The sequence below is a fragment of the Trichinella spiralis genome (genome assembly GCF_000181795.1).
Source record: "Trichinella spiralis strain ISS 195 chromosome Unknown Scfld2, whole genome shotgun sequence".
Lineage (NCBI taxonomy): Eukaryota > Metazoa > Nematoda > Enoplea > Trichinellida > Trichinellidae > Trichinella > Trichinella spiralis.
Genome location: NW_003526941.1, coordinates 3,918,821 through 3,931,398, shown reverse-complemented (window position 1 = coordinate 3,931,398; position 12,578 = coordinate 3,918,821). Strand labels below are relative to the sequence as shown.

General features: G+C 35.9%; 2 protein-coding genes across 2 annotated transcripts; one reads left to right on the top strand and one right to left on the bottom strand.

The window, feature by feature from the left end:
• Positions 1 to 1,347: 1,347 nt before the first annotated feature.
• Positions 1,348 to 4,405, bottom strand: Tsp_03350 (peptidase family M3). The gene is made up of 11 exons (XM_003379646.1): positions 4,308 to 4,405; positions 3,935 to 4,250; positions 3,806 to 3,874; positions 3,589 to 3,746; positions 2,637 to 2,944; positions 2,296 to 2,420; positions 2,030 to 2,234; positions 1,894 to 1,969; positions 1,677 to 1,827; positions 1,528 to 1,607; positions 1,348 to 1,471 (listed from the first exon to the last, which is right to left on the bottom strand). Exons 1-11 carry the CDS (start codon positions 4,403 to 4,405, stop codon positions 1,348 to 1,350), a joined length of 1,710 nt encoding a protein of 569 aa, XP_003379694.1.
• Positions 4,406 to 5,233: 828 nt separating this feature from the next.
• Tsp_03349 (Uso1 / p115 like vesicle tethering protein, head region) lies at positions 5,234 to 12,433 on the top strand. The gene is made up of 19 exons (XM_003379645.1): positions 5,234 to 5,314; positions 5,393 to 5,544; positions 5,610 to 5,698; positions 5,765 to 5,871; positions 6,607 to 6,991; positions 7,053 to 7,386; positions 7,627 to 8,092; positions 8,148 to 8,318; positions 8,516 to 9,025; positions 9,484 to 9,676; positions 9,838 to 9,930; positions 10,008 to 10,187; positions 10,453 to 10,683; positions 10,747 to 10,941; positions 11,010 to 11,118; positions 11,178 to 11,313; positions 11,567 to 11,705; positions 11,776 to 12,050; positions 12,329 to 12,433. Exons 1-19 carry the CDS (start codon positions 5,234 to 5,236, stop codon positions 12,431 to 12,433), a joined length of 3,951 nt encoding a protein of 1,316 aa, XP_003379693.1.
• Positions 12,434 to 12,578: the final 145 nt, after the last annotated feature.

The following is a 12,578-nucleotide window of genomic DNA, read 5'->3' as shown; positions in this document are numbered from 1 at the left end:
CCCGCCCAACAGTGGGAAAGGGGAGATAATGGGGGGCCCACAAGGGGAAAAAAAAAAAGGAAAAATTTTTTTTTTTTTTGTAAGGTTTTATTTAAAACGCGGTAAAAAAAATTTTATGTTTTCCGGGATTTTTAACTTGGCAAAAGCTCCAAGGTTTTGGTGGCTTTCTTGAAATTTTATGCCAAAAAGGGGAATACTTGGAGAAAAATTCGTCCCGCCCGTTTTCGGAAACCCATGAAAACCGTTTTTTTTTTCGCCTCCAATTTCGGGATAAGGCTGTTCCCCCAAGGCGGGCCTGGTATCCAGGGTTCAAACGGTAAAGGCTTTAAAAACAAATAAAAAAAGGAAATTTTTTTAGGAAATATATTTTCTTGGAAAATATTTATTAAACATTCCAAATCCCCCAATTTATTTTCAGGTAAAGTTAAAAACTTTTTCACTATTTTACCCTTCGCGCACGCGCGCCACGGGGCTTAGTGATATGAAAATTATTACTGAACCAATGAAGAAACCAAATATAAAAAATAGCAGACGAGCTTGTTTTTTCATAACTTAACTGTGTCTGTTACTCGATCGAAAGATTGATATTTTCCCGCGTGCGGTTTTTTTTAAATGAAAAACATGAAAACACTAAAAAAATAAACTTTCGCTCTTGATTATCTTTAAGAAACTGTAACATTCAAAAAAAACATTCTGCGACACAATTTGAAAAATCTCATTTTATCCCATTCAAATTCTTTTATTTCAATTTTTCAAACTTGACAATTTTGAATTACAATTAAACAACCCTATGTCAACAGAAGAAATGAAACTTTTACAACAAATCTAATAATAAGATAAATTTTAACACTGCATATTAAAAACAAATAAAAATATTACTTGAAAATAAACAAGCAAAATTACCATTTAAATCGTCGTCCGGTTGTTCGGCAACCGCCAGGTGGATACTGTAAATATCGTTGTTCATCAAATTTTTTGTCAATTTGATCGTGTCATTTTTCAACAGCTTGAAAAGTTGATCTTCAGAAAAAGGTTTCTTTTCAAAAACGACCACCGCATCGGCCAACTGTGTGTCTGCATCGTCGGCGGATGATGAACGCTGTTTAGCATGGACGGCTATCATTTTCGTGTTCGGATCTTGCCGAAGCACTCGAACAGGGTCGAGCAGCAAACGTTTCACCTCATCTTCCATTCTTATCGAACGACAATAATATTAACAAAATAAAATAATTAAACAAGTCAATGAAAATATTATTGGATAAAAACCATCATCTAAAATTAAATAACAACGATTAATCAATTTTAATTCTTTTTTTTCACACGCATGCATTCCTAATTATGAACAGTTTATTTCACAAGACGTCGCAAATTCAAGAATGCATTCACAGAAGGCGATTCACGTTTAGCAAATGAACGATACATTTCCAATTGTTTCATCGACCCATCTGCCAATAAATAACAATTTTTGAATCTGAAATTAAATTATGTATTTTTTTAAAATCACATACAAAAAAATGAAATCTTTACTTTTTACAAAAGTTCACAAACTCTGCACTGTTTAGCTGAGTGTTTTCACCAATATCGTTGATCAAATCGCACGCAATGATCTAATAATTCAAATAAAAAAATGAAGAGAACAACATAAAATATCACTAATATATTAAAATTTATCTCACATCTGATATCAACTGCCTATAATAAGAAGAGGCAATCTGTTCGTCGACCACTATTGAACTGTTGCAAGGCAAATAATCGCCCTTTTCCCAACCGTATGGGAAATACTGTCTTGACAATTCGCGGTAAATGTCAAACCAAAATTTCATAGATCTTAAAAACAACAATTATAAAAAAAACAGCTAACAGTTAAAAATCATTTCATATTTATCGACTGACGATTTGTGAATGAGCAAGTCAAATTCGCTGAGAAGAATATTTTGAACTAATGCGGGAATTTGCATTTCTCGAATTGCTGTGAAAAAACGAAATAATTCATATTTTATTCACAAATAATATTCAAAATAAAAATTACCATGAATAAAGTTAGCTGATTCATTTTTGGAAAGTTTCTCATTTGTACGGTAATGCTTGCTCAGGTCGGCCAAACAATCCGGTCGCATGAATAGATGTTCAAAAAAGAACGAATAAATCATGATACAGTCACGCTCAATTCCATCACTGCTTGCCAGTTCGGAATAATTAGCTTGTGAAAGTAAAATTTGCATACTCTTTCCAATCTGTAAACAAAAGTTTCATGCGAAAATATAGCACCAGTGCTTATCACGCACACGAACTAACTTCACGAAAAAATTGAACAAGATGATCCCAATGCAAGAATGCTGGCACGCCTGTTTTCAACGATTCAGACGACAAGTTTAAATTCAAATAAACTACAGGAGTGTGACCAATTATACTACTTCTTGCTAAACAGTAATAATAATTTAAACGTGTATAATACAACGCATGTCGGATTTTTTTAGTGAATAATTTTCACCTCTACCACATTCGCTCCACATTACCGGAAGTTTGTTCTTTCTGATAAATGGATCTATGTATAAATGGCCAATAATTTTGCCTACAGTACGAACATTCAAAATATGAAAAGTGAAAAAACAGTAAATCCAAATTAATCAACTTACCTTTTTCGTCTGTTACTTCAAATAATTGCACTTCCTTGTCCCACACTGCTGCTTCACCGCTAACTAATGTAAAAGTAATGTCAAACAGACGCTTGATTAGCTCGAACACATTAGAAAGGAATTGCATATAAGGAAAATATTCGGCAGTTTGTCCAAAATCGATATCATAATCATGTTCAGCAAGTTTTCGAGCATAATAATCCAAATCCCATGGCTTCAAAGGCGACCGAAGTGCATCCTGTCGAGCTGCAAGCGGTTGCATCATTTCCACCTGTTCCGATAATCTCTTCACCGCCGCCTGCTTCAACCTAACATTACATTATACGACGTCATTTTCGAAAAATATTATCAAATTATAATCAGAATAAAATATTCACTGAAAAATTATCGTTTCAAGTTCTGATACAGACGAAATCATACGATCCGGTAATACCATATCCAAATAATTATTGTAATTGAACAATTTTGCATATTTCTCTCTAAAAAGAAAAGAAATAATTCCTATAAATATATATTTTAAAAGAAAAATAATACCTAGCTTGACGAAGCTGTTCGATTTGAAGTGAATTGTTCAATTGTACTTGATCTTCTTCAAAACCTGCCCGAGAATTGAACAGCTTCCAAACGCTTCGCCGTCGTAATCGCATTTTACAATAACGCATAAAAGGTGCGTATGAATATTGCGTAAATGCAAGCTTATATTGGCTTTTCTGATTTGAGGAACTAAAAAATTGAGGTTTAATTTAAAAAAACCAAATTAAAATAATAAATTCCGTAAAATTTACCGATTCACCGACCACATTTCCAATATGTGTTGCGGAGTGTCGCTCATTTCAGAACTGAAATCCATTTCTAAATTCAACAACCAGGATGTCATTTCGATGTTGCGCCTGATTTAAAAAAATTATCAATTAAAAAATAATAAATTAATTGGAAAAATGGAAATGTAAACCTAAATTTAAAAACAGCATCGTAAATTCGCCTGCGGTATTCTTCAAGCCACTTGTAATTTTTATCACTCAGTCCCAGTCCATTCAACTGCATCTCACGAATATACTTTGCAATTAGTATCGATTGAACAGAATTCAAATTTTTATCATGAGATAAATCCTAAAAGATGAACAAGAAAATAGCAAATCAAACTGATAAAAATAAAACAATGAACAAACCATAACGGCAGTGAAAAATCGATGATTATTGAAACGATGAATTCGAGCTCTTGTCACTAGATTCTGCAGCTGTAAGATTGAGAATTTTCAAAATATGCAAAGTAATATTAGAAAATAAACTTCACCTACCCCTTTGAACCTTGCCATAAGATTCGGATCAAAGCTACGAACTCCGGCCAAATGTCGGAACGTATTCCAGGCAAATTGCATCGGCGCCAAGTGCATTTCGACCTTGTCGATCACATTTTCGAAATTACAAACGTCATTTTCACTGTTAAATGAACTTCCATGTTCCTGCATCCAAGCCTCGAATTCTAATGCTAATTTAGCACAAGCGTCCGCACTTTCACGGGTAGACAGCTTATCAAAAGGTGGCAAATCGTTTCCATGCACAACACTCAATAGTGAATTTGTTTCCGCAGTCGCGTCCGGTATCTCTGGTAAACTTAAGAAAAAAATCTGTTCGTTTGTTCGTTTTGCTTTTCAAAAATAGTTTTTTTACATGATAACATAACGATCTTGTGAGCTGAAAAACGCGTTTTGCATAACCAATCCGCATCTTGATCGAAAACACAAACTTGAAATTCTCCACAACGCCATCACAAATATCTTATCTTCAAACCCAATATAAAATGTTTAATAAACAGTTTTTTTCAGAATTTCATCATTATGTTCAATTACAGACCTGAAATTTATCATAATAATGACCATTGTGATGAAAATCAAATTACAACGCGAAAATATTCTTATTCAACAGTTTTCAGTTTACAAATAATTAATTATGCAAAAAAATAATTAAAATAATTAATTTGACTTAGTGAATGACTTATTTTCCCCTAATTCAATTTTGTATAATCAAGCAAATTCATACTGTATTTATAATTTTTCTTACGGTAAGTTTTCCAATTAAAAATTTTATGCAAAATTTTAAGAGGGACATTTTATATTTTAACTCTTTTTATTTTATTTAACTTTAACATGCTTTTCATGACTTTATCACAATAAAACTTGATTTTCTAAAATCCATTGCATTTGTCAGCATTGACTGTAATCTTTATTTGAAATACAGTGAAGACTGTCATTTTATATCTTTCGATTGTCGTTTTTTGTTTTATTGAAGAGTATATTTTGTAAGGTACATTTCATATTTCATTGAAAGCTATTTCCTAAATTATTCGTAATTGTTACAACCGTTTTTCATTATTCTTTAAATGAAGTTCCTGAAAATTTTATTTTTTTCAATTTTTTCAGTTGAAAACGGTAACTGAATTTAATGGAATTTATTTAAACTAATTTTGTTATTTTGTAAGTTTTTAAATATTTATTATCGTTTCATCGGTTGCAAGGTGTTATTAAAATTTTAAACGCATGCTGTTTGATGTGAAAGTTTTAATTATTAAACCGTTACTTTTAGTTGTGAGATTGCCAATGAATTACATAAAGAGTGGTTTGCAGACAATTGTGGGCAGGAAAGAGAACTCTGATATGGCAGAAGACGTAGCTGAGCAGGTTTGTAAATCCAAATTAAAATTTCACATTCATCATGAATAGATTGTTGATTATGAGATGATTATGATTTTTGTTAAGGTAAGTCGTTTGGTTAATCGGCTCCGAACGTCAACACTGTACGAAGATCGACGAGATGCATTGCGAGCTTTGCGATCTATGGCTAAGCATAACCGTGTCGAAGTTGGAACCCAAGCAATTGATGCTTTGGTTCATTTAATGCATAACAGCATGTAAGAAGATGAAAAAACTGAAAACTAAGCAATTAATTAAACTTCTTCTTTTGTGAATATTTTAGTACTAATGATTCAACGGATCGTGATGCTGAATTGATAGCTCTAGTGTTGGAAACTTTGAGAATTTTAATTGATGAAGAAGATTCTGCCGGTTAATTGATAATTGGCTTCATTTATTATTACTGATTACATTGGTGATGTAATTTTCTTTTTCTAGCCAACGTACATCAGGAAAAGAAGTTTGATCAAGATGAGATTCAAAAGTTAGCACGCATGATTATCGATACAAAGTACAGCATTACCAGTATTTTGTGTATGATCGACGTAAGTTTGATTCTGTTTTTTATTTTTAATGCAGGATATGTAGAATTTAAATTACGATTTATACATTTAAGTAATAATGTATTCTGCGTTTTAAGTAACTGCTTATGTAGCTGGATAACTGTAATTAAAAAAATTAAGGATCTTGAATTCAATGTTCGATTACAAGCGATAAGATGTTTGACGGCGTTGTTGATTCATGATCCGAAAACAATTCAAGACATTTTGTTGGAAAATCACGCCGCTTCGCCGAGAATAATTGATCTATTGCATGATGATCGCGAAGTGATTCGAAATTTTGCTATTCTGTTGTTGCTTGAACTTTCCCACGGCAATGTGAACATCCAGAAGATCATTGCGTTTGAAGATGGTTTTGAAAGTTTGATCCGCATTATTTATTGCGAAGGAAACAGTAGAGAAGTTTATTTTTATTTACTGATGTAAACAGCGAGCTAAAGATGTGCTGTTTTTGTCTAGGTGTTGTTTCGGAAGATTGCTTGTTTCTGATGTACAAGATGCTCAAAGGCAATCCAAGCAATGTTCAACTTTTTCGTGAACATTCTCTGATAAGAGATTTACAAGGTGTGTTGGATTTGTTGTGTGCGGTGGAAGAGGAGGGGGGAAATTTGGAAAATTATTGGACCGAAGAACGTACTGCGACAGTTTTGCAATTGATCGATGCAAGTTTACAAATTAAAAATTATTATTACTGATAATCGTTTAATCGTTGTGTTTCAGGTTGTTCGTACGCTTGTATCGCCTTCAATTCCAAGTGATTTGATTAGCAATTGTCAGTATGATTTTCACAGTTATGGCTTCTTGTCCAGTTTGATGAATTTGCTGTTGTCGCCTGAGATAACTGCCAAAGTGTTGACGTCGGTGGTGCTTGCCGTGGCGGAGGTGATTCGTGGCAATCAGGCTAACCAGGATTATTTCGAAACGGTCGCCACCAACTCCGAATGTAGCCAAAATATTGTGGTCATATTGTTGTTGTCGATGACCAACAGCGGTCGGCCATTTGGTCTTCGTTTGGCTACTCTTTACTGTTTGCAGAGCTTTTTGTACAAAAACGACCACGGCAAGGCCCATTTGGTGCAAACATTGCTGCCGTCGACAGCCGAAGGTGCTGAGCAATTGATTGAAATTGTTCCAAATTTTATATTTACTTTAGATTTTAATTCCAGTAGAACAAGTTACCGCCGGTCATTTGATCTGCACCGGCTTGGTGAGCAGTGATCCGTTGGATCAGTGGCTTTGTGCTTGTTTGCTGATGCACGCTTGTATTTGGTCAACGGACGAAAAAGAATGCTTACTCAGAGTTCAACTGGCAACTGATGTCAGTGAGCCTCCAAAATCCCTATTACAACAAGTTACGTCGATTTTGTTAAGAAGTCATCATTACCAAGTCCGCATAGGATTGTTGATGCTGTTGTCCGGTTGGTTAGCCCATTCTCCTCTTGCGGTCAGTCATTTTCTCCAACAGCCGGACAATGTGACTTACGTATGTAACGAGCACTTGTAAATGGTCTTTTGTTTATTTATTTGTTTGTTTATTTATTATTTTGATCAGCTTTTTGGACAACTTCGGGGAAGTGAAGCAGACGATATGGAATGCCTAACACAAGGATTGTCTGCATTTTTGATCGGTGTATGCTCGTTGTTCAACGATGGATCGGTGAAAAAATATACAAAGTAAAATGAGAAAGGGGAAATTTGGTGAATATTATTTTTTAATTAAAAATTGTTTTTGTTATTCAGAGAATCGCTCGTTAATTTGGTCGAGTCACACATAGGTCGAGTTCGATTTGTTGAAAAGCTGGAATTGGTCACCAAATCTGAAGCTTATGCCAGAGTGAGTCAAAAACCGCAGCCGAAGGGCAGCCAGGCACGTGATTTATTGTTCGACCACGAATTTACAAAATTGTTCCGGCAGCTGGAGCCGGACGTCACTCGGACACTGGGATTTAGCCAGGCTCCGGCCGACAGTATGCTTCTGCCCGAAGCAGCTGAACAAAAGGATCGCGTGGTTGACCAGTACAAGCAGTTGATCAAAGACCAGGATGAACAAATTGGACGTCTGACGGCACGTTTGCAAACTTTGGAATTGGAAGCGAATCGTCGAACTGAATTTGACCAACAGAAGCAGAAGCAAGAAGAACAAGCACTGCAATATCAAGAATATCAAGTTCAGTTGAATTCAATCAGTGATCAGTTGCAGCAGTTGGTAAATATTTATATTTTTGTATTTTATGCTATTTTATTATATTTTTCCTTTTCAGAAGCAATATTATGTGACAACGATGGATGAGAACCAAGCGAACGCATTCGCTGAGCAAGCAAATTTGAAAAGTCAGTTGGAATGTTTAGAACTTTTGCTACAGCAGCGCGATGCGGAAGTGCATTATTATCAGCAACAGTGCATACTGTGGCAACAGCATATTGCTAATCAGGTAAATATGGTCTTGGTACGGTATTTTGCATTTATTTAATTATCATTATTATTTACGATATATAAAGGTGTGTGTGCATATCACTGTGAAGCTTAGATGGAGAGAGATGGGGAGTCTGATTTATGCGATCAGATTTATTTTTTACAACGAATTTGTTAAATACTTTTTTGATGAATTTGTGAATTTGTGCTTGTTAGGTTGCGCAAGGAGAGTTTTCTTATGCAATTCAAGCTTCAAATTCGCTTGTTGAACAGCTGAACGCGCAACTGGCGTTCGGTTGGCAAGCTTACGAAGAACAAGCTGCGCAATTGGGGAAATTGGCTGAGGAAAACGAACTGTTGAAACTTCGCCTGAATGAAGCGCAAAACAGCTTGAAATGGTACGAGATGGATTCGGCTAGAAAGGATGCAGAATTGAATTTGTTGAAAAAAAGCCAAACTGCACTGACGGCGCCAACGAACGGCGCCGAGGTTCCGGGCCTGGTAGCCGGGGCGGCGGGTATGGCAAAGGAATTGACCACGGTGGGCATACAGTGCAATTTTGCGGATCCAGACGTGGCAGCAAATGCATCCCGTCAATCGGCCAGCGAATTTCGGGCCAAGTATGAAGCTTTGTACGCGGAAAATCAAGATTTGCTGCTGCTGTTGGCCGACCATGACCAAAAGCTGAAAGAACAAAAGCAGATGTTGATCCATCTTGGAGCCGAGGTGAGCAGCGATGGCGAAGACGATTTACTCCTCTGCGGTTCACCGTGAAGTGAAGGTTAGAATTGGAGAATGGATTTTATTTGCAATTTTTTTCTTCTATCCTATTGCACGACAAGTATTGCATCGTGCAATATTTTGATCGTTTTTTGTTGTTGTTCTTATCCATTGTTGATTACAGTAAGTTTATTCGATTATACTACTGTTGTAAAATTTACCTCCAACTTTTGTTGGAATTTAGTAGAAACGAAAATCTACAACAGAACATTGTAAATTCGTTTTCAGATTTCAGGTGATGGGTTTGTTATTTATTTATTTATTTGTTTGTTTGTTTTGGATTTTGAATATTTGGAAGTGATACCAAAGTGGGCGATGTATTCGCCTGTATTCGCATTCCTGAATTGAAGAATGTGCTATGGTGTCAATAAAAATTGAGCACTGTTTCAACGCTTGTGTCACAGTATGTTGAGCATTCGATTTGGCCAGATAAAGGAATTTTGTCACAATGGAGAATTTCCATTCCAACCGTAGAAATCAGTGCTGGCCAAGTCCCGAGGCATGTCAGGTTTTACAAATCAATCGCACACAAGTATATAACACGACGGCGATTTTTCATTCATCAGCGTTACCTGCAGTTCAGTCAGTCAGTCAGAGGTGATCGGCAGTTGCATAATTTTTTTTTACGAAAATGCTCGTTTTTGTCGTTTCAGTAGTTTTCTTCAGCACTTTTTATCAGCTACTTTTTGGTATTGTTGTTGCTTGTTTGTTGAATATGTATTTATTGTTTAAAATTGTCTTTTGTGATGCTGTTTCAGTAGATTGTTGTTCACCAGGGGCTCGAGCTGCTGCGGAAAAGTTGAAGAGATATTTAGAATTGGAAGTTGTTGGCGATGGCTTAATCCAGACTGGTAATTTTTTGTGTTGTGAATGCTAATTTGTTGTTTTCTTCTTCCAAATCAAATAAAATCGATTTCACATGATTCAGGTTATGCGGAAGAATTTATTAAAGAATCGTCGGATTTGGATTGTAATTTCGAGCAGCCGATCGCATGTCGATGGAAAAACGTGCTGAATGGCCAAGCTGAAAACAATTGGTATCTGATGCGTAAAGTTGGCCACAGACGTTGGCCGGCCGTCATTCGTCCAGGAATTACTCCGAAGGATGGTGAAAAGTGTTTTTTATCTTTTCTCATATGAAATTACAACAGGCAAATTAATATATTGTAGGCAATCATTTAATTGTCGCCGGCTCAGAAAATTCTACTCAACAATCGTACGCTATTTGGATCAGTAATCCAGCTTTGTGTCAACGTGGTCCGGGAAAATTCAGTTTTGCGTATTTCGTTTTTCTATTATTATTTTTATTTATACATTTTATTAAATACTTTTTGATATACTGTGTATTTTAAGTTACTGGATTTATGGTCCAGTGAAACTTGAAGTTGCCGCTGTTGCGGCTGGTGAATATCCTTTGAAGTCAGTTGGTGAATTGCGACCATCCTCTTGTGATTTCAAAGAAAATCGTGGCAAGCATTGTGTTATTTCCATAGATCCAATTGCTGTACCATACCAGATTATTATCAAAATGTATACGTCTTATAATGGTGAAGGTTTTGTAGCTGTCGATGACATCAAATACGAAGCGAACGTATGTCTGTCGGGTAGATTTGAATTTTATGAATATTTGTTTTAATTATGTAAATCCTATGTGTGTAATATTTCAGAAATTGAATCTGAACAACCAAAATTTACCGAAATTGATTTGGCTCCATCTCCACATATGTATGCTACTTCTGCTGCTGAAGCAGAATGCACTTTTGATAATGTATGCTTGTGGCGTAATGTACTTGATGATCAGTACAATTGGAGTACTGTCGTAGAAGTCCCGGATAAATCTTATTTGAATTCTATTCATCCAAGTATTTATATTTCGTTTTTTAATTAAAAAAAAACTTTTTAATGATTTCGATATTAATTTTCGTTTCAGATGGTGCTTTTGGTATGATAGATGTTCAGCAGATGACTGTTCCCGGTAGTGGATATTTGATTAGTCCGGCGTTTTACTGTCAGCGTGGTAACGGTGAATTGAACTTCAAGTGAATTTTATGCTTTTTTTGCAAATTTCACATTTTAACTGCATCTGTGAATTTTGCAGACGATGGAAAGCTGGACAAGCATCGTTCAAAGTATGTGTGCTCAAAGTCGAATCGTTGAATTCTATCTATTGCACAGAAGTGCAGGATGACTTTAGTCCAGTTTTTATTCCAGGGCCAATTTATGAACCGTACGAGGTATATTTGAATGGATATTGGTTCAATTATGTAACATTCGCAGATTAATAATAATAATTTTTAAAGCTGGCAATCATCGGCGTTGGTGAAGCAGATGCTGGCGAGCAGTTTGTCGCAATAGATGATATCGTTTACAAAGCGGACGTGTGCAATTCTTCTCGCATAGGTGAACCGGAAGCGTGTCAGGCACTTGGATGCAATTTTGCAGGTATGAGGAGAAAAAGAATTTCTCAGGAACCGAATAAATATGTAGTCGATGTTGAAAAATGACATTTTCACAGATGGTCAATCTTGCCGATGGCTTCTCGATAGCACAATAGCTAATGGGCCTCGATTTTCAATAACTGCGCATGCAATTGGTGTGGCCAACAACGTAAAAATAAAGCCTGCAGGTAGATGATGCACAAGTGCAAAATGCTTTCAGTTGCTTGATGATTTATTTAAATATTTTTCTGTTCGCAGTGAAAAATGAGTTTTTCTTGGGTACATTGATTTTCGACAAGCGACAACCGCATGCTTATATTGAATCTCAGTTTTTCCGTGTCAGTCGAGCGCGCATATTGCGTGTGCTGCTGAAACGAAGTACCTGGGGTTCGGAATTTTACATCTGCCACAACCAGTACAATTCTACTCTACCATCTGATCAGTGTCATCTGGCTGCTGGGCCACAGCTGACTCTCAACGATACTCGTAACTTTGCTGAAATTGCAGAACCAATCAGTGAACAAGATACTCGGGTAAGGTTATTATTCTTATTCTCTTCCTTTTTTCTCCTTTTTGCTTTTCTGAATGGTAGAATAGGGCTTGCTTGGTTGTTAATATTCTGTCAACAATATTCTCATGTGAGATCTGTTCCATATGCGTAGATTTTCTTGGTCGCCAGTCATATTCTGGAACCGATTTCTGGCGCGGCGGCGTTTGGCATCCAGTCGATTGATCTTATCGATGACAATCGCCAGTCGTTGTGTTTCTAAAAGCATTCCACGATCAAAGCGTACTTTTTGCTGCTTTTCAGTGCATCATTGCGCAGCTTTTTTTTCCAATTTCACAATTCGTCTTTTACAAATTGATTGATCGATTTTGGAATCTTTTTATTCAGCACAGGAGAGCAACAATGTAGTAATCAAAAATGTATTAAACTGATAAATAAGTAAATAACAGGCCATTCGTTATATACTTACTTATTTAAGTATATCATTCACAGTAAAGAAAAAGGTAGGCAGTGAAAACGAAATATCAGAAAATATATTTTCAACCACTGAGAT

Bases quoted from the DNA above. Each gene is read 5' to 3' on its own strand.
- Tsp_03350 (XM_003379646.1), bottom strand. From the start codon at position 4,405: ATGGCGTTGTGGAGAATTTCAAGTTTGTGTTTTCGATCAAGATGCGGA. The intron at 3,747-3,805 runs GTTTGTTCATTG...TTCATCTTTTAG, and splicing joins GATTTTTCACTGCCGTTATG to GATTTATCTCATGATAAAAA. The intron at 1,828-1,893 runs GTCAGTCGATAA...GTTGTTTTTAAG, and splicing joins GACTTGCTCATTCACAAATC to ATCTATGAAATTTTGGTTTG.
- Tsp_03349 (XM_003379645.1), top strand. From the start codon at position 5,234: ATGAATTACATAAAGAGTGGTTTGCAGACAATTGTGGGCAGGAAAGAG. The intron at 8,093-8,147 runs GTAAATATTTAT...TTTCCTTTTCAG, and splicing joins GTGATCAGTTGCAGCAGTTG to AAGCAATATTATGTGACAAC. The intron at 9,931-10,007 runs GTAATTTTTTGT...CACATGATTCAG, and splicing joins CGATGGCTTAATCCAGACTG to GTTATGCGGAAGAATTTATT.